This window comes from Meriones unguiculatus, chromosome 9, assembly GCF_030254825.1.
Source record: "Meriones unguiculatus strain TT.TT164.6M chromosome 9, Bangor_MerUng_6.1, whole genome shotgun sequence".
Taxonomy (NCBI): domain Eukaryota; kingdom Metazoa; phylum Chordata; class Mammalia; order Rodentia; family Muridae; genus Meriones; species Meriones unguiculatus.
In genome coordinates, this window is record NC_083357.1 from 49,870,822 (window position 1) to 49,895,006 (window position 24,185).

The 24,185-nt window shown below is 51.9% G+C and overlaps 1 protein-coding gene across 1 annotated transcript; it reads left to right on the forward strand.

Moving 5' to 3' along the window:
- Positions 1-21,610: 21,610 nt before the first annotated feature.
- Gja3 (gap junction protein alpha 3) lies at positions 21,611-23,939 on the forward strand. The gene has a single exon (XM_021662986.2). The coding sequence runs from the start codon at positions 21,616-21,618 to the stop codon at positions 22,837-22,839; it is 1,224 nt and encodes a 407-aa protein (XP_021518661.1). The 5' UTR covers positions 21,611-21,615; the 3' UTR covers positions 22,840-23,939.
- Positions 23,940-24,185: the final 246 nt, after the last annotated feature.

The window sequence follows — 24,185 nt, forward strand, 5'->3', positions numbered from 1 at the left end:
CGGGGCGTCCCTGCCCTCCGGCCGGGGCTCGCGCGGGGAACAGCTCCGCATCCCCGGGCGGCGACACCCGGGCGCGACCGAAGCGCCCGCCCGACGCCCAGCGCCCAGGCCACCCAGGCGGGCATTCTGCTCCAGCCCTCCCCGACCCGGGCCTGGGGCGGCCTGGGGCGCCCGCGGCTGGGAGCTCCGTCCTGCGCCTCCCGCGGCTCGGAGCCCCGACGAGGAGCGCGCGCGGAGCGCACCGGGACGCAGGTGCCGCCCGCCCGAGGAGGGAGCGGACGGCGGCTTCCCGGGACGGGGCGCGGCGAGGGGCCCGCGGGGGCGTGGCCCGCGCCGGGAGGGGGCGGGGAGGCGCGGCCGGCGGGGGGAGGGGGCGGGGGCGTGGCGGGCGGCGGGGCCGCGGCGTGGGGCGCCAAGTGCGGCGCGCACCGCGGCGGCGAGGATGGCGGCCGGGGCGGAGGGGTCGGACCCTGGCGCGGGGCGCTCGTGGGAGGAAGGGGCGCCGCACGGCTGAAGAGGGAGCCTCGTTTGCAGAGCAGGCCGAGCCCGGCTGGGCGAGGGACGCCGGTGCCGCCGCGGCAGAGCGGGGTAAGGCAGACTGGGCGCCCCAGGGCAGCGCCGGGGGCGGCCGGACGCGGCGCTGCCACCCCTGGGCAAGGCCCTGTGGCTCCCAGACCCCGGGGGGCTTTCGCGGTGCTTTGGAGAGTTGCGGGGTATCGTGGGGCTGGGGAGCCGAGCCTTGGGAGACTTTGATAAACTTCGGGGGTGACTGATTGCTCTTCCCTCTAAGCTGCTGGAGATCGGGGTGGAGCGCCTGCTCGCCTCGATAGATGGCCGAGGCTCGGTGGAGATGGTTTTCCCCGGAGATAGTATATGCCTTGGGTTGGGGGAAGGAAGGCTGTCCCCCAAACTGGAGGGATGGTTTCAGCAGCCACCCAGCCGCCGGCGGTGGCCTACCAGTGTCCTTGCACATTCGTAGTGTTTGCATTGTGGAGACAAGGTGGGCTCGCTTTCTCCTGGAAAAAATAAACTTTAGTTCTTAGTAACGTGACCCAGCTTCCTGATCTGTACGCATGCGAGGGTGTGCACGTGTGAAGGATGTGCGTGTTCAGAAAAGGGCACTTTTAAGTTTTGTGGCGATAGTAAATGGCCGTGGTGGGCAGCTGTTTGCTTTCTGTCCACCCTTTACACTGGTGGCTAGAATTCATCCTCTTGCTCAGCAGTCTTGGTTCCTGAATGTTTGTGAAAGGGACTTCTGCTCTCCAGCTTTTTTTTTTTTTTTTTAATCAAGATGCCTCCAAAAACGTGCCACTTAACAGCGGCTGTGTGAAGCCACCGGGAAGCGGGTTGAATTAAAAACTATGGCGATCCGTAATCTGTGCATGACTTTACACACTGCCCGACTGTGGTGCCGTGAAATATATTGCAAGACAAACATGGAAAGATTAAAGTGGAGTAAGGGAGGGACTTTTCTAAATATCAGTGTCCAAAGTAAAAATGAGCTAACTTGGCACAAAGTCCCCTGGCTCAGCAGTTTGGCCTCTATTGAGATAAGCATCAAACGAGGGCAGTGCCCTGCCTGTAGTGGTTAGCGGTTTACAAAAACGCTCCCCCGGGGACAGACAGCGCAGTTTGCTGACCAGCACGTGGCTGGAAGTGGTCGGGTTTTTAAATGGCAGGAAACAAAAGTCGACTCTTTGCCCATAAGGAAAGAATTTTAGTCAAATGTCCCTGGATGGTACAAATATTTTGGGTCCCTGTGTTCATTTTTTTTATAGTTAAATGATCTGTGATGGGTTTGAGGCTTTCCTGTGGCTGCTGTCAGCTGCCTGGCTTATGTGGAAAATTGGAACTCGCACCTAGCGGTTCCCTGGGGTGCCTCAGGGTCCTCAGTCCACAGCCCACATGTGTTAGGAAACACGTACATTCGTAACTTGCCAGCACATAGCAGACGGAAAGGCCTTGGGAAGCCTTTCGCGTGTGCAGAGATCCTGGTGCTAGATGTGAAGAAACGCAGCCAAACTCAGCTGGTGGCCTGACTCACCCGAGTCTGTCCGTCCCTCTGCCGGTCCCCAGGACTGGGCAGTCAGGGCCTGTGTTTCTATCCATCTTCTCCATGCCTGCCTCTTCCGTAGCCTGCAAACTAACCTCTGGATGTGAAGACCATACTCTTATTATCTGACTGATCACAGCTCCTAAGTTCAGTGCTCTACACAGGAGACAGGCGGTTTCCCCAGAGAGAGAAGAGTGACCACTGTTGTTCATGGGGCCATAACAGTGCAGGAAAATGGTCTGTCTCTGGTTTCAGTATAATGCAGAAAGGCAAGAAGATAATAAAATTTCATCTAAATTTTTATTCTTACGGAGAGGGGTGTTTCCCCAGTGGTAATTAGATTAGCAGCCTGCCACTGGCTCTTTAAAATCTGCCAGAGCAAGGTATGAATGGTTGCAGAGATTTGTTTTTACACTTGTGTATTTTATTCTTTGTTTTGGTTTTGGTCTTTGAGACAGGGTCTCGGTGTGTAGCCCTGGCTTTCCTAGAACTTTCTATGTAAACAAGACTGACTTCAAACTAACCAAGATCTGCCTGCCTTGGCCTTCTGAGTGCTGGATTAAAGGTGTGTGCCACCATTTCTGGCTCATGCGCTTTATTCTTTTATTCAAACAACCGGTGGTTTATTTAAACCATTTACAAACTAATGGTACTGAGTATGAAAATTGCTAATTTTTTTCTTCAGGCTGCCCCACTATCTCCATGAATTAATGCTAGTCTATTCATGAAAATCTGTTTCTTATTAATTTAAAACTGAATCTTTGAGCTGGGCATAGTGCCAGCACTTGGAAAGCTGGGGCAGGAGGATTGCCCTAAGTCTGAGGGCAGCCTACAGGACGTAATGAGTTCCTTGACAATTTCAGCTGAACACAAAGAAATATTTTAACATACAATTTCTGTTCGTTATAAAAGCAAACAATGCCAGCACTCTGAGTTGGAGGCAGGTGGATCTCTGTGAGTTCAAGGCCAGCCTGGTCTACAAAGTGAGTCCAGGACAGCCAGGGCTACACAGAGAAACTCTGTCTTGAAAAACAAAATGAATAAATAAAAGCAGACAGTAGCATTCTATAACTATCAAGGTGTGGGGATTTCTTCACTATGAGTAGAAATATTTGCATTCAGGTTGATGTTTCCAGCAGGATGATAATGATTACGGTCAACTGAACTGTCCCTTAATTCCTTTTAGGGCGTGTGTGTCTGGGCTTGGGCAGGCGAGTAAGAGGCCCAGACTGTAGGTTGTGATTCTGCCCTTCTAAGCTTGTGCAGAGTCCTTGCCTGCATGCGGGCGGCCGAGCCCCCGCCAGCCCCTGGGATGCTGACGGGGGCTGGTTGCCCCTCAGCCGCTCTCACTGGCAAAGCTTACAGGGTGCTGCAACCTGCCTGTCTTTACATATGTGTTGAAGCGTACAGAATGTGATGTGATGCCAGGGGCAGCTGTATGGGCTGTGCAGCCTTGGCAAATCTCAATACCCTCTCTGGGCTTCCCCTTCCTGGGCTGTAAGGAAGGAAGATAAGCCTCTGAGGTTCTTAGTGCCGCATCGCTGTTTCCGTGCACGGAGTGCAGCCGGTAAGATGACATCCCTCGATCTACAAAGGGGAATGAGCTTTTAATTGTTTACAGGGTTCGAGCTAGGAAGGCCTTTCCAGCGGCCCTACTTAGGCGTTTCAGGCACGCCAAGGGCCTGTTGAGATCTCTAGTGTGTTATAGCATCCCGTGATTTTTTTTTTTTTAACTGCAGTGCTTCCTTGCCCAGACCCTCCCTTAGGAAGTGGCGTGTTGCTAAGTCCCATTTCACATGAAGGTCATCGCTTCTTCATTATTCCCTTGTTACGCTTGGAGGAAGAAAGTTGAAGCCAGTCCTTTAAAATGAACGAATGATGCTTAGTGTAAAATGTTTTGTCAAGTGACAATTCTGCTGGGCTTCATGGATCTTTCACAGAAGTCGTTTAAATGGTTCACAATGCCCTTTAGTAGCCAGCAGAGAAGACTAGAGCGTTGGCTGGGTAGCTGAGGGGGACCCCGGGGAGTGAAGGATCCAGGGTGACACGTGGCAGCAAGTCTTGGAGGTGTGGGCAGTGGCTAGCATTCTGTTGATGTTAGAGCCCTGCAAAGAGGCTACTTGGGGCTGACTTCCAGAGAGAATATTCGTTTTGTTCAAGCATCTCAAGAAGAAGGAGCGCAGTAAAAAAAATATATGTATTGTTAAATTGCCCTTCTTTGAAACAAAGCAGTAAAGAGTTTTATGTTTAAACATTTTTTAAAAGATTTTTGCTTGAATGTATATATGAGCATTTTATGTGCTTGCCTGGTGCCCTTGGAGGTCAGAAGAGGGCACCAGATGCCCTGTTGGAATTATGGATGGTTGTGAGCCACTGTGTGGGTGCTGGGAACCTTTGGAACCCCACCCCCTGCAGAGGAACAAGTGCCCTTAACCACTGAGCCATCTCTCCAGCCCGAAGACCTTTATATTTAAATGAGCACATGTTTCCATTTCTTACAAATTAAAATTAGCTCTCACTGCAGCCAGGTGTGGTGTGTCCCTGCAGTCCTGGCTCCCTCGGAGCCCAAGGTAGAGGATTGCTCCAGCACAGGAGTTCAAAGCCAGACTAAACAGCACCAACCAGTGGCGTGCTCGCCTTGCAGAGCATGAGGATTTACCAAATAGACCCTACGGGAAAATGGCAGGCAGGGGCTTGGAGCGATGGCTCAGCAGGGAAAAGCATTTGCTCTGCAAGTGTGAGGACCCAAGTCCAGTTCCCTGGCACCCACATAAACAGGCAGGTGTGGCCGTGAGCATGCCGTGTTCTGTCAGGGACAGAACAGGAGAATCCTGGGGTTTGCTCCAGGTTCAGGAGGGGTAAACAAGACACACGCCATCCTCCCTGGCATCTGTGCATGCCACCTCATGTACATACACTAAACACTAAAAAAAAAATAATAATAATTTAAAAAATGTCCAGCATGCTGTCACACACTTGTAATCCTGGTGGTGGAGAAACAGACAGGAGGACACATAAGGCCTGCTGGCCAGCCAGGCTAGCTTCCTAGCTGAGCACCAGTGAGAGATTCTGTCTCCAAAGGGGCGACACCCGATGTCCCCTGAGACACACATCTGCACATCCATAATAAGGCAAGACTAAAAGCAACCTGAAAGACTAGGCTTTTCAATTCCGATAGGTCAAAAAGAAAACAGATTCAGTTTCCTCTGGGAGGAAACATGTGCATGCCATGATTGAAACACATGATGAAACGTGTTTAGGCAGGCATCCGCTCAAGAGAGTCAACTCTACTGGCCTTCATAAATGAGTAAGATCCCCGAATGGCCAGAGCCTAGGACATAGGATAAGAGAACAGACAGACGGTGCACACAGGGAGTGCTTCCGGCCAGGATGGAGCTCAGCGGTTCTGTGCCTGGCCGCAGTCCGTCGGACCTGGAACTCCACCATGAGGCGAGGAGAGACGAACTGTATGTAGCACAGCTTTTAAAGCTGTAACTTGAAGACAGTCTTGTCTTCTTGGAGCTTTAACCTTTGACATTAGACTGATAAGACTGTGCTAGGGAGCCAGTAATAGGAACTGTTTATAACCCCATCACATCGTGGATTCTGAGAGAGAATGAGCTTTTTTGCTTTCCTGAAGAACACAAGAGCTTTACAAAAAGTTTAGAAATCATAAGCTAATGTTACAAGTAATTTGTTACTAAATTTTAAATGTAGGAAGTGGAAATTTTTCCAAAAGACAAAACCGACTCAAGAAACGGCAAACCTGCAGGCGTCAAGAGCTGTTAATGAAGCAGGATCCTGCCCGACTCTTCCCACCACCTCTCTCAGAAAAAGACATTAGCCCCAAGTCCTGTAAGAGACTTTTTACGTGAGATAACTCAGAGGATTTAACCTCTCAGGCATAATAATGCATACGCCAATATAATGATAGTACAAAAATTGGTCCATCTAAGACGTGAACAAATAAATCTAAAATAAAATGATAGAATATAGACTGTTCTTGAATATCAGAAGTCATGATGAAGACACCTTGGCAGTGCTGTGATCACCAGCTGAGGCTCAAATACATTCAGAGTGAAATGTTGTATTAAATCCAGTTCTGAGAGATGACACAGGACACAAAGGGATGCACAGAATCTGTAGTCAGCCGAGACCAGAGGCTTCCGTAGTCTGATAAAAATGTACGCATGGTGAAACCAAAGACAGGTGTGTGCCAGCCGTGCCACCGCACACCTGTGCCCCCAGCTCATAGAACACGCAAGCGGGAGGATCACAAGTTCAGAGCTAGCCTCAACTGCGTAGTGAGTTTGAGGTCAGCCTGAACTACAAGAGACCATGTCCCAAAAAATTATAAAAGAAATTAACACCAATCGCAGATTAGAAGCAGCTGCGTTGAGATCAGAAATGAGAGTAGATGTCACCAGGCGTCCTTGTCTGCTTGATCTAGAACAATGTGAAAAAGATGCAACAGGAAGCTGGGCGTTGTGGTTCACGGCTGTGATGCCAGCACTCAGAAGCACAGAGCAAGACAGATGACTCAGCTGCACTTCCTGAAGACCCCCGTTCCGTTTCTAGCACCCATACGACAGCTTAACAACTATCTGTAACTCCAATCCCAGGGGGTCCTCTTCATCCTCTTCTGTCCTCCTTGGTGCATATATAAATATATAGATAGGCAAAACATTCATATATATATGGTTTATATATATTATATATATTGGTTTTAAAAAAAAAAGAAGGGGGAAAAGGCTGAGGCAGGAGAATCACAAGTTCCGGGTGAGGCTGAACTAGGAGTGAGACATGGTAGGTCTCAAATAGAAGGGCCATCTGTGTTTTAGAGCAGATATGTTGAGTCTGTGTGACTACTTAGCAAACCCCGGTCATCTCCGCTCTGTTCAGGGCTTCCTGACAGACTGTTGGATACGAGATCAGTACATAACAAGAACAGCCAGGCTGGGTGTAAACACATGAAGCCCCGGATCGCATCCCAGCACTGCCCCAAACAAACCCACAGTCCATGTCTCCAAGTCCTAACCAGTCAAGAAACTTTTAAAACTATTTAGAACCACCCCCACCACCAAAATATAGAACCCTTCTCCAAGCATCTAGAAATACACCCAATAAAATAAGTGTCAGCCCTTCTGGGTCAAGATCCAAAGCCCATGGATGGTCACCGGGAATTTCTGTGTCCTCGTAGAAAGGCTGCACTAGCTGCAGAGGGAAGGCGTGGTGAGGAGCTGAGCTCACTTCAGATACAAGTTCAAAGTGTTTCCGTTTGAAACCGCAGCTGAGATGTTTGTGGAACTGACACGCTGTATTCAAATTTCATATTGAAATAAAGGCCAGAAGTAATCAAGACAAATTTAGAGAACAAGCCGGGTGTGGTGGTGCACGCCTTTAATCCCAGCACATGGAGAGGCAGAGGCAGGCGGATCTCTGTGAGTTTGAGGCCGGCCTGGTCTACAAAGCGAGTCCAGGACAGCCAAGGCTACACAGAGAAACCCTGTCTCAAAAAAGAAAAAGGAGGAGGAGGAGAAGGATTAGAGAACAAGGCTGGGAGTCCTGGACCACATCCCTGTGTATTCACACACCCTTGCTGAACTCCATGATGCTCAGATCCTAAGTGTGAAGTGTGCCACGGGCCCTGTACACACATACTCCCATGTTTCTTGAGCTAGCCTTGGATGGCTCTGGCACCCAGTCCATATCAGTGCGATGTAAATGGCTGCCCTAGGGTCTAATTTGGGAAATCCTGTCAAAGATGCCTGTATAGTATCAACACAGTTTATAAACTGTTTCTCTGAGAGCCTAGGAAGCCAACTGTACTGTCTCAAGAATGAAAGCTTGAAATAAGTAAAGAAGGAATTTCCATTTCCGGTGACTAAAGCATTCACCAGATTAGCCCATTTATCAATGGTTCATATCTGTGAAAAGTTTAGCCCACCAGGTCCTTTGGAGAATGTCCCAATTAGGAGTAGCAAAAATTATTTCCTGAACCACCCCTCTCTCTTTCAATCCCAGGCAGACATTACTAACCGAACACCAAACTCTGTAGCTTACAAGACCCGTAAAATTCCACTCAGTGGTGTTCCAGAACATCACACACACTTCATACAAAATAGATCTCCCTAACCCCACCCCAGATTAAATTACATCCAACTAATTAAACCAGGTACAATATTATTGCAAAAGGGAGTAAAGAATGCAACACATTTGCTCTGCTACCATCCTGGAGTCTCAGTAAACTGTGCCTTTCCTAAGGCCGGAGCATTGGCTCCGTAGTTAAGAACGCTGTCGCCCTTGCAGAGGATGCCGGCTCCTTACAGACACCCACACGGCGCCTCACAACCGTCCTCGACTCCAGTCTCATGACCTTCAAGGGCACCAGGCACGTGCCTGATGTGCGTACACGCATACGAAACACTCACACACATAAAATAATAAGTCATTTTTAAAAAAAAGAGCAGGTCCAGCAGGGCGCAGTGGCACACGCACGAAATCCCAGCACTTGGGGAGGCAGAGGCAGGTGGGTCTTCGTGAGTTCGAGGCCAGCCTGGTCTATAAAACCAGCCCGGCAACAGCCAAAGCTACACAGAGAAACCCTATCTTAAAATTTAAAAAAATAATAATTTAAATAAATAATAAAAAAGCAGGCCCCCTGCCCTCACTCTGTAGACGTCAGTGTGCTCTAGGCTCAGATGCTAGCCCCCTTCCTTCCCTTGCCCCTGCATGATCTCCGTGCACTCTTGAATTTTTCATCTATTTATTTATTTTTACTTTGATTTTTTTTTTTTAGTTTAGAGTGGCCCATATATATCAGGGTGGTGTGTAACTTTTAATCTCCTTTAGTCTCTCGAGTGCTGGGATTACACGAGTGTGCCACCACGCCCAGCTTGAAGGCTTTAAATACCTTCTGCCTGGCGACAACCCCCAGATGGGACCTCAGGCTTGGACACTTGCCCACCTCAGGCGCTTGAAACTTAATGTGTCCCAAATAGAACCCCGCAGTGCCAGGGCCTCCCCTGCTTGACCTCCACACACGCCCCACCTTGAGAGCCAGCCTGTCTGTTCCTGTAGTGGGAGTCAGGAGCTCCGTTCTCCTTCTAGCCCCTGTCTGAGCCTCTCCAGTCCTCCGGATGTCTTAGGCAGGCTCAGCTGTCTCACCACCTGTCCTGTTGGGAGTGGCCTCTCTAGGTGGCAGCAAGGGGTCCTCGCTGGAGGCCCTCTAGGGTTCTGTGCTCCCCTCTAGGACATTCAGGACGCAGAGACAGGGGCTGTCCCAGGAATGTTCTGGACAAATCGTGTCACTCTGCTCAGCCCCTCAAAGTTGTTCTCCATGAAGGAGCCGCGTACCTGTCCCTCCTGCTGCAGTCTGTTCCCACTGGCTTGCTGTGCACTCTTCCCACCCTTCATGCCTGGTAGGGCTAATCCCTCACTTCCTGGAGTGCTGCACCCTGCAGTTGAGGCCTTCCATTTGGTCTCCACACCGACGTCCCTGGCTGACGTGTCTCCTTTTGCCCTCTGGCTGTGGGGACCCCTATGCCCAACTTCTATTTCTGGCAGTTTGACTTGACTCATGTCACAGGGACAGGCTCAGCCCCGAGAGGTCCAGTGCAGAGCAGCCAGCAGTGGGGCCTGCTCCTGGGCTGCAGGCTGCCTGTAGCTGCTGCTCTGGCTGTGAAGAGAAGCAGGTGGGATCTTGCTTCCTCCCTGTGCCTTCTCAGCAAACTCATCTTCTTGGGAACTGAGACCTTCCCTGAGACAACCTCCTTCCTGACATCACTGACAAGAGTGTTGTCAACACGCCAGGGAAGGTTTCTTCCCGCTCTTGCCCTCTCCACTGCCATTAGGGAAGAAGGCTACTTGTGTCTTCATCCTCTGTGTTCCTGTTAACTTCACCCTCTGACGTCCTATATCCATGGCTTCCATGGCTTGAAAACACCTCCTATGGGGCCCAGGCCCTGTCTGTGTTTGGGCTGACCCCCCTTTAATTATGGGGTTACTAAGCAAGGGCTCTTTCCACCATGCCCCATTTTTCCCTGCCTTGTAACCCCTTGATTAGACCCTCTGTTCCTGCCTTCCTGCTAGACTGGTCACCTGAGGACTGTTGGTGGCCTCCTTCTTCTGAGATCAAAGGGTCTTTGTTTCATCTGTGTTGAACACTCAATTCATGTTAACACATTGCTCATCAAAGCCCTCTGCTGGCCCTCAGCACGGTGTGGGCTTCTGAGTCAGTTGTGTCCTCAGTGTCCCTTTGCCCTCAGGCCCCTCCCAGGTTCCTGTGCCACCTGCTAGGCTCATTTTGACATTAGACACGGCAGGACATGCCTGACCACTCCTTCGAAGCTACTGCATTCCCAGGAGGCTGAGGCAGGAGAATTATGAGTTTGAGGTTAGCCTGGGATACAAAGTAAGGCCTTGTCCTTAAGGAGGAAAGAAGCCTGGCAGTGGTGGCGCAGGCCTTTAATCCTAGCACTTGGGAGGCAGAGGATCTCCGAGTTCAAGGCCAGCCTGGAGTTTCAGGACAACCAGGGCTATACAGAGAAACCCTGTCTCAAAAACACAAAAAGAAAAAAGAGAGGAAAGAAGAAAAAGGAAAGAAGTTTGTGAAGTAACTTTCCTACAAAACTGAAGGGAAATGATGGCAAGAAACATAAGAAGGAATGAAAAACTGTTTCTCAGAACACAGATTCCAAGAACTTAGAATCCAAATGCAGTGACTTTTCTGGAGACCCTCACCTGGCCTTCTGTTTCCATCTCCAGTCCATCTTAGTGCCTGCCCTACCTCAACCCAGTCAAGTACCACCTTCACACGCACAGGTCACAGGTGCTTCAAAGGGCATCATTGTAAGGACTTCCTTCATGCTTTCAATGTCCTTGCGTGGTTCTGACATTGACATGTGTACACCCTGGACACACACACTGGACATACACACCCTGGACATATATGTACACATGGATGCTGCAGTGAGTTCTCCAGTGGCCCTAGTCTTCAGTCCATGTCGCCTGGAATGTGACACAGCACACAGCTGCACTTGAAATGTGCTTAGTGGTGGGTGCAGCATCCTCTCACTAGAGCATATGTCTTTAGAGAGTTGGGGGTCCCGGCTTCCTCTTGCCAGTAGCCTCATCCTCCTCCACTGTCGCTGAGCCTTCATTTCCCTTCCTCTCATTCAGCATCTCGCCCCTCTCTCCGTAGGGCCCTGTAATCTCCCCACACGCAGGGCCTGACCACACCTTGCTCTGTTTGTCCCTTTCTGGTCCTTCTCTGTCTGCTTTGTCCCTTCGTCCTCCACAGCTGGCCCATTGACCCGTTTGGGGTCACACTGTGTTGGCCAGCTATCCGGGGGCCCTTCTTTTGTGAACACCACTTGCCACACATCTCTCTCCTCTCAGGACTGTCCAATGGCTCCTTGCTTCACTTACACCCAGCTCTGCGCTAAAGTCTTCCATGTGCAGAGTGGGACCACAGTCAGGCTCTCGTACGCGAACAGTTGTGAAAGTGACCACTCTCTAACCCCAAGTCTTGCGCCGTCATACCAGGTCACACTCTGTCCACGTCTGTGGCTTTGCTTTCTTCGATCAAGAGGCAGTACTCCAAGTCCCAGCTCTAGTTCCGCTGTTCCCCACACCTCTCCCTATCAATGGCTTGTTTCTCTGAAATCCCTCTCTTTGTCACTCTGAATCTCTGCACCTCCACAAGCCGATTTTATTGTAGTTGAGTATGGTGGCTTGCTCCTGTGGTCTCAGCCCTGGGGAAGCTGAAGTAGGCAGATTGCCACTAGTTGCTTGTCAGCATAGGCTACAGCAAAACAACGAAACAAAACAAAGTGCAAACCAACAACAACAAAAACAAAGCAAGGGAGCTGGAGAGATGGCTCAGCAGCTAAGACAGAGGACCAGGGTTCAAGCCCCACCAACCACATGGTGGCTCACAACCATCTGTGACTCCAGCTCCAGGGGCTCTGATGCCCTCTTCCGGCCTCTTCCGGCCTCTTCCGGCCTCTTCCGGCCTCTTCCGGCCTCTTCCGGCCTCTTCCGGCACCAGGCATGTAACTAAGAAATACAGACTGTGGTAGTCAAGGTTTCTATTATGAGGAAACACCGTGACCAAAAGCAACTTGGGGAGGAAAGAGGAAGTCAGGGCAGGACCCTGGAGGCAGGAGCTGATGCAGAGGCCATGGAGGGCGCTGCTTACTGGCTTGCTCCCCGTGGCTTGCTCAGCCTGCTTTCTTAGAGATCCCAGGACCACCAGCCCAGGGATGGCCCCACCCACCATGGGCTGGGCCCTCCCCCATCAATCACTAATCAAGAAAATGTCCTACAGGTTTCCCTACAGCCTGATTCTACGGAGGCGTTTTCTCAGTTGGAGTTCCCTCCTTTCAGACGACTCTAGCTTGTGTCATGTTGACGTAAAACTAGCCAGGGATACAAACAAAACACTCATACGCATAAAATAAAATTTTTTAAAAATTTTATTTTCTTGTTTTTCTTTCTATATTTCTTTTTTTCTTTCTCTACTTTTTTTTTTTTAACTTCAGATCCTCCCGTTCAGCGTCCTGAGTTCAAATGTCTGACAAACCCGTGGTTCAGGAGTGAACCCGCTGTAGAATATAACCACCATTTGATCTGAAAACCAACACATCCCAAAGGCCATAGTGAAAACCACAGAGCTGTTGAAAAGAAATAGAGCCGCCAAGTGACGTGAAAGCCCAGAAGGCTTGGAAACCTCAGACCTGCCTGGTGCTCAGTGGTGTAAGGCCATTGCACATGGCAGCTGCATAGCACACAATTCAGGTTCCTCAGGCTAGCCGTAGACTCCCTAAGTAGCCCAGGTTGGCACTCAGCCTCCATGTGCCACCACGCCTGGCCTTCAGGGTTTTGTTTTGTTGTTTTGTTTTCAGTTAAGATGTACTTCAATTAAGAGTCAATCTAGTGCTGCTTTCACAGAGATAAATACCACAGTAGATGGGCTGATTCCACCCAGTTCCCTCAGGAGCACGTTCTGACTGCTGCCACCAGTTGATCTTGTCCTAATGTGACTACAGAGCTACGAATACAAGCTGAAGTGAGCGTGTCATTCCAGGGAGGTGCAGTCTTATCGCACCCCGTGGTCCCAAAGGCTGTCAGTCACCGCAGTGTTGCTCTGCAGCACGTGACTGCTTAAGGTGCTGTGGTTAAACTGTAGGCGCCTCGCAGAGTTCCCATCGGTGAATCGGATAGGCGTGGGCCGCCTTCCACATCAGTCCGCCACGGTTTGCAATACTCACAGAGTGTGGCGTGGATGTCAGTGGAGCTGCAGAGAGGAAGCCAGAGAGGCTAGCGTCCCACAGTCCCCTCCCGGGACCTGCCACGTTTATGAGAGGACCATCCAGAAAATCCCCTCTTTGTGGTCCCACCACCTCCCAACACAGCTTGGGGGGTGAGGGGAAGGCCACAGGAACACACAGCATCCTCTTCCAGGCAGGTTCCATTTGCCCGATGGACCTCGTCCTGCTCCAGCTGTGTGTGCCGCTCCAGCTGTCCGGCCAGCATGCCCTACCCGTCCCCGAAGACCCTGCTCTCCAGCTGATGCTATGGGCAGAGTTAAAAAGGAGGATGAAGAAGATGCTTCCAGATGGGGAAGGAGGCCTCTGGTTAAGTTTTCCATCACACATGCATTTTGCCAAACAAAACCAAACCCTCACCAAGGAGTGCTGGATGGAGGCCCATGGAGGGAGTGGCTGGGACATACCTTGCCCTTGAGGACTGGAGTAGCTGAGAAACTGCTCTCCCCTAGGTTTGTGCCCCCGTGGGAGACTGGCCCAGGACGACAGGACCCGTTCCCTTTCCTCCTCATCCACACCTCTCAGGACTGGTGGTGGGCCTCCATACCTGCAGCTCCCAACAGCGGCTGTGCAGAGGCCACTGCCTCTCATCTACCTGTTACACATACGGTAGAGGAGAATCCACTGACCTGTTTCAAAAACTCGAACTTAAGAAAACAAGAGGCATCGCAGTAAGTCTTCTGTGTGTTTGTATGTCTTGATGTTTTCAGACAGGGTCTCCCTCTGGTCCTGGCTGGCCTGGACCTTACTATGTAGCTCAGGCTGGCCTCCTATACCAGCCTCCCAAGTGCTAGAATTAACGGGCGAGAGCCATCCTGCAGAGCTTGGCTGTTTTTGTTTTTATACATGTATGCATGTGTGTACAGCTGTGGTTGCTCACGAGCACATCGTTCCTTGTGCTCTTGTGTGTATGTGGTCCAAGATGATCTGTAGCACATAGAGCCAAAGGGTGACCCTGGTGTCAACCTTAGAAATGACGTCTGCTTTAAGGCTCGCTTCCTCATTGGCTTGAGGCTCACTGGTTAGGCTAGACTGGCTGGCCAGTGAGCCCCAGGGGGTCTTCCTGTCTTTGCCTGCCCAGTGCTGGGATTTTAAGCACGGACATTGGCATTACGCCTGCCATCTCCATGGGTTCTGGGGCTTGAACTCAGGTCCTCGTGTTTGCAAGGCAAGCCCTTACCAAGCGAGCTAGAGCTGTCATGCCAGGTCTTCCTCATGCTGTGAGACCAAGTCTCTCTGTGTACCCAGACTGGCCTCAGTCTGCTGGGTACTAGGGTTCCTGGCCTGTGCCATCACATTTGGCAAGGGCTGTGAATTTTGTGTTACAAAAGGCACTCATTGTTATGGAAAATTCCCAAGTACCTGAAAAGAAAAAGAAGCAGCACCTTAGAGTCGGACACTGTCCTTCACTGTCTGCCCTCCCTTCTCAGTGTGCATGTGTGCATGTGTGTGGCTAGCAGTGCCAGGCTGCTGGTGCTCATATATCACTACAGCGTCAGTGTCTCCATGTCATTAATACCATTATGCATTTCAGTAGCAAGGGAATCACATTAATTTTATTTTTCATTAATTAGGAATGAATCCTAACTTTTTATTTATGCTTGGCCTTACTCTGTTAGGAATTGAAGATAGGATTTTGTTTGTTTGTTTGTTGTCTACAAATGAGAAAAATCTAACTAGAACCAATGATGGGTTTTCCTCTGCTTATAAAAATCATAGAAGCAGCTGGCGAGGTTGATTCAGCAGCCCCACAGTGTGGCTCCAGGCATCATTCTGTGCCCATCGTGGGAAGAAGGAGAACCATCAGTGCATGAACATTCTTAGAAAGCCAGCCTGGTGGAGTGACACCCAGCAGTTAAGAACACTGCTGTACATTCAGGGTCCCGAGGTCAGTTCCCAGGACCCGCCTTGGGATGGTGGCTCACAGAAGCCTGCAGCTCAAGCTCCAGGGGGTCCGCATACCTTCTTCTGAACTCTCTGAGCGCGTGCACAAACCCACACAGCACACACATACTGCATAATTTAAAATAAAGTAAATTATTTTTTTTAAAAAAGGAATAGGAAACAAAAAGTTTCCTAGAAGAATTCTTCAACTTTAGGCACAGATTTTATTCCTCTCTGGCTGGAAGGGAGGGGGGAGAGCGAGGGTGTTTCTCCCCAGCCTCCTCACAGGCAGGCCAGAGACAGAAGAATAGACGCTGGGTTGGCCGGACCACCTTGCCAGCCGCAGCAACCACCAGGCTCTCTTCCCAGCTGTCCCCTCCCCCCAGCACCATACAGCACTCATCTCTGACTTCACTTGTTGACAGCGGTACTGTGTCACTGTCTCTCACTCGGTACTGAATTCTTTTCCATCAAGATTCCCCACCGCACAAGCAGGGGGTTTGAGAACTGGCCTCCCCGTGGGACTGGCTGAGCTGCGGCCGCTGCCAGCACATAGGCAGGGCACTGGGTGGTGGTACTGCACCATTCCTGCAGGTTGCACAGGGGCGAGTTGCCAGCACCCAGAGCTGATGGCTCCTCTGGAGAGGACCCAGCCAGCACAGTGACAGAGGTGGCCAGCTCCCTCCCCCACCCTGCCACCATGGCTCTCCCCCACTGCCTCCCAGTGGAAGGCAGTTACGGAGCCCGTCATGCTTCTCAACAGGTGCACATGATGGGCATCTGGGATGGGCAGCTCCTTGCTACCAGGTCAGATCCCACAGAGGGGCCCCTTCCCTAGCCTGTGGGGAAACGGCAGCAGCGGCCAGACTATTCCAAGCAGAAAAGTCCCTTCCTTCCCTGTGCGCCATCAGCCTTGTGCGAGGAGACCCCGGGCCTGTGGGGCCAGCACATCTTGTCAGTGTCTGCCAGGAGAGAGTGTGCTTCTGGGATGTGGCGTCTGGGTGAGACATTTAAGCGTGTGCAGCGGCTTCTCCTTGGCTGCCTCCAGAACTGCTTGCCCCAGTTCTGCTATAGCTGTCTCTAGGAAGGAGTATGTGCCGGCTCTGAAAGTCTGGGGACCGGAGGCTGTGGTGTCCTGGGACAAGAGGATAAGAGGCCGGGACGGGTCCACACACCGGGCCCTGGGGAACCTGCGCCCAGAGGCCTGTGGTCAGCTGCACGGATTACAGGAATTCAGTGTGCCCAGGGGGGAGGCATGGCCTTGTCTGTTCAGCACTCCTCATGCATCCTGTGTCAGTCCCCGCAGACCGAGACAGGGCGGGAGAAGGCTGAAGCCCAAGTCGGAACTGTGAACTCCTTGCGACACAGGCCTGGCACAAAACGCTGGTGAAGAGCTTATACAGCTGGCAGTGTGAGAGGCTCAGGGACAGGCGCCAGCCCAGGTTCAGCTCTGTGGAGCGCCCACCTTCTGCTCCCTGCCCTGTCCCTCTCCCTGCTATAGTCACGGTGGAGGTACAAGGATGTGTGCGCACTAGTGTGTGTGTGTGTGTGTGTGTGTGTGTGTGTGTGTGTGCGTGTGCGTGCGTGTGTCAAAACAAGAGTGAGGGTAAAGAAGAGACAGACTGGCCCCACACTCCTCTGTGAGGACCATGCCCCCAGTGACCTAAGGACTTGGATTAGAATCTGCCCATTAAAGGTCCCGGCCTCCTGGGAACCTCACCTCTCAACACATGAACCTATTGAAATCTCAGCAAGGGGCCTTCCTGATAGTCTTAGGCAGCTAAGTACCCCTCCTTTTAGGAACAGCTCTAGGGGATGGGAAGACTTGGGGCTGACTGGGAGAGAGGAGAGAGGGAGCCAGCTCAGCTTCCTGACATCCATCAGGAAGAAGATGGGCTGCTCCGTGGACAGTCATTTACATCTTTGAAGTGTATCGTCTTACCTCCTAAGAACACGCAGAGCAGTGCATGTCATGAGGAAATTCGGGTTTAATGAAGAGTGAGGCTTCATTCTCAATCTTAACCCCGTTAGAAGGACGTTGGATGTCGGCTTGAGGTTGGTGTTTAGCTGATTCTTTCCATGGCTAGTAAGTGAACTCTACTTAAGGATTGGTGGTGGGGCTGTAGGACAGAGGGCTGGAGAGATGGATCAGCTACTGAGAGCACTTGATGCTCTTGCAGAGGACCTGGGTTCAGTTCCCAGCACCCGCATGGTGCCCCACAGCCATCTGTAACTGCAGACCCAGGGGATCTGACACCCCTCTCCTGATCTCTGAGGGTACTGGCATGCATGTGGTACACAGACACGCAGGCTACACTTGATACACATAAAATAAGATTAAATAAATCTTAAAAAAATGTTTAAAGCTGGCTAACAGGGTGCAGGGACCTGCTATCAAACTGGACACCTGAGTTTGATCCCATGACCCACAGGGTGGACGGAGAGACCCGACTCCCGTGAATTCTTTTCTGACCCCCACCCAAAGAAATAATTTTTTTAAAGTCTTAGATTTGTTCATTTTATTATTTTATGTGCACGAGTGTTTTGTCTGCATGCATGTCTGTGTAGCATGTGAGTGCCTGTCGCCTACATGGTCAGAAGGGGCGTAGGATCCCCCGGGACTGAAGTCACAGACTTGCCATGTGTGTGCTTGGGGTCAAACTTGGATCCTTAACCATTGAGTAAACTCTCCAATTCAAATATCTTTTTTAATGAAAAAGATTAGTATGTATATGTATGTGTGCGTGTGTACATGTACATGCATGTGTGTGAGCATGTGTTGGTGTGTGTGTGTGTGTGTGTGTGTGTGTGTGTGTGTAGTAGGCCTGAAGTCCTCAGGTGTCTACCTTATCTCTTCACACCGGGTCTTTTAACTGAACCCAAAGCTCTCCAGTTGGCTGGGCTGGCTTGCCAGGAGCTCCAGAGATCTGTGTGCCTTCACCCGGCCCAGCGCTGGCCTTCCAGACATGTGCGACCAAGCCTGCCCTGTTACATAGGCTCTGGGGATCTGAACTCGGGTCCCCGGGCTTTCGAGGCAGGCCCTGTGTGACTGAGCCTCACTTAACATCTTCAAATTCCCAGTGAAGCATTTCCCAGGTTCTGCTCGAGACGGGGGCATATTCTTCCAGCACGAGGCTGCTTCTGTTTAACTTCTCCCATTGCTGCACCAAAATCCCAGGGAAAGCAGCTCAAGGGCAGGACGGCGTTCGGTGGCTCCTAACTGGACGGTGTATGGGGCAGCCCTGTGATGATAACAAGCCGCGGCAGCCCAGGAGACCAGCCTCCTGAATGAGGAGGGGCTTCTCACCCCGCCTCGCCTGATCTAGAAACTCCCTCACAACCACGCCTAGAGGATTCTCCCCCGCTGCTCCACAGTCTCGAGTGGCCAGGCTCACGGGGAGAAAGCCCGGCACCCGCAGACCCTGCTGCAGACCATCTGCACACAGACAAAACACTACTGGGGGTCTTCATGAGCCCTGTCCCAGCCCCTCACAGGCCTCCCTAGATCCAAAGCCCCTGGGCCTCTGCCCCTTGTCTTTGGCTAATACTGTCTTCATACCTGCACTTCAGCTGCATGTATGATTCCGTGACACCCAGCACAGCACTGGGGACAGGCATGTGCCTGCTAATGCTATTGAGTGACTGCTTGCTCAGGGCTTTCTCTGTTGGACTAAAGCCTTGGTCCTAACGAGGAAACCATGGTCAGCCAGCTCTGGACTCTTTCTTTCTTTCTTTCTTTCTTTCTTTCTTTCTTTCTTTCTTTCTTTCCTTCTTTCTTTCCTTCTTTCCTTCTTTCCTTTCTTTCCTTTGAGATAGGGTTTCTCTGTGTAGCCTTGGCTGTCCTGGACTCGCTTTGTAGACCAGGCTGGCCTCAAACTCACAGAGATCCTCCTGCCTCTGCCTTCCTGAGTGCTGGGATTACAGACATGCGCTGCCAGGCCCAGCCCTGGACACTTCTTGAGCGCCCAGTAATGCTCTGGTCCCAGTGAGCCTGTGCCTATGGCTGCCCTGTCCAGTGTTGCCCAGATACCCAGTCTGGGCTTCTATGGGGACGGCAGAGAGCGCACACATGGCAGGTGAGGTGATTTTAGGTGGTCTGTTAGGTACTGAAATGATGAGAAGAGTGATCCTTTACCAGTTGTGTCCTTCTTCACGGTGGCCTTGGCAGACTCGGGTTAGATACGAGCACAGCCCCGACTCTCAGCAGAATGACCCAACCACAGGGTCTGCGTCCCCATGTCGATTTCCCCCAAACAACGTAGAATGGCTGTGTTAGCCATCTTTCTCCTCACTGTGACAACAGGAAGGCAGTTTAAAGGAGGGATGCCTGTTCAGCCCACGGTTTCAGAAGGTCCATTCCACTGTGGGGGTGGGGCAGGAAAGAGCAAGGCTCGAGTTCTGCTGCCCCTGCTCCTCACGTCTCCCTGTCCAGTCCCCATTTGGATGTTGTTGCGCACATTCAGGGGCATGTTTGCTCTCAGTCCGCCTTCTCTGGACACACCCAGAGACAGAGCTCCCCCGTCTCTTAGGGGCTTCTAAATCTAGACAGTGAAGGTTAATCATCACACCAACTATTTTTTTTTAATTTATTTATTTTTATTTTTTGTGGATGGTGTTTTGCCTGCATGTATGTCTATATGAGGGTGTCAGGTCCCCAGAAAACTGGAGTTAAGACAACTGTGAGCTGCCATGTGGGTGCTGGGAGTTGAACCCAGGTCCTCTGGAAGAGCAGCCAGTGCTCTTAACCACTGAGCCATCTCTCCAGTCCCACACCAGCTGTTTACGTGTCGTTATATGGTATCACGCATAAGTATCTAGAGATGGTTTGAAGTGCGCGGTGGGGGTGGTGTGACGGCTTTTATGCAGCTCCCACACTGCTAAGCACCTCACGGTTTTATCACCCGATCAAGCTGGGAGCCAGTCACCCTTGTCAGGACATAACTTTTCCTGTGCGTGTCTGTATTTGTTTTAAATAAGGCCCCATGTACCTCAGGCTGGCCTCACGCTGTGTAGCCGGGGGTGGCCTGGAACTCCTCATCCTCCTACATGCGCTGCTTCGGTTAAGGTGTTTCCAACACAGCCCTCTCTAAGCCTCTTCCTTCTCCTTTGGACAAAAAAAAAAAAAAAAAAGTTTAGTCAGCGCTTTGGGCAAACAACATTATCAAGTAGAATGTTATCGGTGTCCGTTCGTTTGTTCATTTTGAGACAGGCGTTGGTGCGTAGCTCTGGCTGGCATGGAATTGGTTAAGCCATCCAAGCTTCTGAACTCCAGTCCTCCTGCCTCCTGAGTAGTGCCGATGTTTTGGGGTTTTTTTGTTGTTTTTGTTTTTTTTCTTAAAGCTGCCATCTATTTCTGGTACGAATGCTTTCACAGTAATTAAAATCTTGTAATCTTATAATAGGGAGAGAAAGTCTTTTATTTAAGCATCCTGAAGAAAAAGAAAGTGAGTAGTGGGTGAGGCGAGAGTTTGGACGGTGCCCGAGAAGGGCAGCAGTTTGGAGGATGTTCTAGTCCCAGAGGTCAGAGGTCAGGAGTTGAGCCAGGTGCCCCAGCTGTATGCAGAGGCATTCTGGAGAGAAGGAGACACCGAGTTAGAGGCAGGGGACTCATTCCTCTTTCCTGTCCCCAGCGTCTCCATCCCTGAAAGGAAGGGGAGGGTGGTGAGGTCACGGCGCCGCTGAGCCCTGTCAGCGAGCCATACTGTCCCGCAGACGCTGGCGAGAGAAAGGAGAGAACACATGCAGTTGTCCCTCAGTGTCCGCGGGGACTGGCTCCAGGACCACCACAGATCCCAGAACACACCAGTGCTCAGGTCCCTCCTATCCAACCGCAATGCTTGGCCGAGAACCTGCGGCATCCCCGTCAGTCATCTCCGTGTGGTCTAAGACGCCTGATGCAGTGTTACGCGGTGGAAGTCGCTGCCATACTGTATCCAGTAGGAGGTAGTGACAACAGGACGCAAATACAGGACAATTGCGGCCACCGCGTTGTTTTTAACGTGCTTTGTTTATCACTGTTACTCTGTGAATGAGTGTACGGCGGGTGGGAGTGCGGTGCACGCATGCCAAGGCAGCGTGTAGGGGTCAAAGGGCAACTTTCAAGCGTTGGTTCTTCTCTTCCCCAGGTGTAACTCGGGCTGTGAGCGCACAGCTTCACCACCGAGGGACGATGACGGAGGAAGTGGCGGCGGAGCCCAGGCTCCCGGGTTCTGGGGTCACGGGCACGCGGCCCGGCCGAGGCCTCCGCCTGCTCGGGGTCCGCGCTCGCTCGGTGGGGCGGAGGCTGACTCGCTGCCTGCCCTGCTCTCCCGGTGGTAACAGGCTCGTTCCCCTTGCAGGTCAGGAGCGATGGGCGACTGGAGCTTCCTGGGGCGGCTGCTGGAGAACGCGCAGGAGCACTCCACGGTCATCGGCAAGGTGTGGCTGACCGTGCTGTTCATCTTCCGCATCCTGGTGCTGGGGGCGGCGGCCGAGGAGGTGTGGGGCGACGAGCAGTCGGACTTCACCTGCAACACGCAGCAGCCGGGCTGCGAGAACGTGTGCTACGACCGCGCCTTCCCCATCTCGCACATCCGCTTCTGGGCGCTGCAGATCATCTTCGTGTCCACGCCCACCCTCATCTACCTGGGCCACGTGCTGCACATCGTGCGCATGGAGGAGAAGAAGAGGGAGCGGGAGGAGGAGGCGCTGCGCAGGGACAACCCCCAGCGCGGCCGCGAGCCCGCGCGCACGGCCAGCCCCCGGGACCCGCCGCTGCGCGACGACCGCGGCAAGGTGCGCATCGCGGGCGCGCTGCTGCGGACCTACGTCTTCAACATCATCTTCAAGACGCTCTTCGAGGTGGGCTTCATCGCGGGCCAGTACTTCCTGTACGGCTTCCAGCTGCAGCCGCTCTACCGCTGCGACCGCTGGCCCTGCCCCAACACGGTGGACTGCTTCATCTCCAGGCCCACGGAGAAGACCATCTTCGTCATCTTCATGCTGGCCGTGGCCTGTGCGTCACTGGTGCTCAACATGCTGGAGATTTACCACCTGGGCTGGAAGAAGCTCAAGCAGGGAGTGACCAACCACTTCAGCCCAGGTGCCTCGGAAGTCAGGCACAAGCCCTTTGACCCCCTACCCCCGGCCACCAGCTCTGGCCAACCCAGCGTCTCCATTGGGTTCCCACCTTGTTATACGCACCCTGCCTGTCCCGCAGCACAGGCAGGGTTTCCCGGGACCCCGCTACCACCAGCAGACTTCACAGTGGTGACCCTGAACGATGCACAAGGCGGAGGCCAGCCTGGCAAGCGCTGCAATGGCCACCACCTGATGACAGAGCAGAACTGGGCCAGCCAAGGGGCAGAGCAGCAGACTCCAGCCAGCAAGGCCTCTTCGGCAGCGTCCAGCCCTGAGGGCTGCAAGGGGCTCACGGACAGCAGCGGCAGCAGCTTGGAGGAGGGTGCCTTGGTGGTGACGCCAGAGGAGGCCACCACAGTGGAGATGCACTCTCCACCCTTGGTCCTCCCAGACCCAGGAAGGTCCAGCAAGTCCAGCAGCGGGCGTGCCAGACCGGGTGACTTGGCCATCTAGCCATCGTCTCCCCAAGACAGCTTTATAAACCTTCTCTTTTCCACCTTAGAAACCAAAAACCAAAATGCATTTCAAATCAGCAGATAGGGAGAGAAAAAGCCTGACAGCGCTGGGGTTCCTGGAGGGAGACACTGAACAAGCCAGATCAGGTGTCTGGTTTAATGTTTGCTGTTCTTGTCGCTGTGGGGTATAGTGGGGGTGACACCAGCGTGTCTGAGGTTGAGAGGGGGCAGGGTTGTTGGCTTTTAAAGATGCTCCCAGCAGCGGTAGCTCTTGGACTCCTTCATCTGCAGTTACTCTTCTGCCGAGATAAAGCAACAGGTGTTTGCAGCCCTCCAGTGGGGGACAATTGGGTTTCCATTCCTAAGCTCTCCACGCAGCCCAGAGAGTCACAGAGGCACTTAGCTCTATCTCTGTTTGATACTTTTAACTTAGAGTTGAATTTCATTTTGGGATATTTGCCAAACTGTACTAAAAAAAGATTTAGAGGGAATCTTTCTAGTGTCATTTGAGTTTCTGGAATTGCATGTGCAGGCTGCAGGACAAAGCGTCAAAGAGCCGTCTCCCTCCAGTGGTGGCTCTACGGGACAGGGCCACAGACCTCACTGGCAGAGGCAGGTGAAGGCACAGAGACCCTGGAGAGCCCTTCAGCAGGTGAGGGAATGGCTGTGTGGCAGCTATGCCGTAGGTATTGATTCTTTGGTGACATTTTGTGCTTAGCCTGAATGGTAAAGGTTTTTGCACCCCTCCCTCCCCTCCACACACGTATTTTATCTCTCATTAAAAAGAAAAATATAGCACTGTTAAAAATTACTACTGTTCAGGAAGCTGCTTAATTAGTTAAGATTTTGAACTTTCCCTTACAACAAATTCACCTTCCGTGTCAGCTGACTAATCACTGTGAGGATGTCTAGATAATAAATTAATCACTGTGAGGAGGTACGATAGATAAAACTCGGGGGGGTTCACGTGCGTTTTAAATACTTGAAGTTTTAAAGTTTCTGAGTGGGAGGTTCACCACTATTACCAGGAAAAATATTTATGCAGATGACTCACTGATGACCTACACCAAAAGAGAATACGAAATAAAACACTTCAAGCTCCCTAACTGTTTTTTGTGAGTGTTTGCTTTCTAAAGTGTAAATAAAATTGTCTTGACTTTACTCCCCATGTACGCGTGTGTGGCTGATTGTGGGTGTCTGCTCCGTCTCCCACCCACTTGAGTGCCGTCCTCCAGGGAGGCTATTTCTGTCTGCGGCTGGGCTGGAAGAGGGCAGAATTCTCTCCAGCACACACTGCGGTAGAGCCTCTCCCACTGGATCCATTTTTTAATAAACCGAAGAATG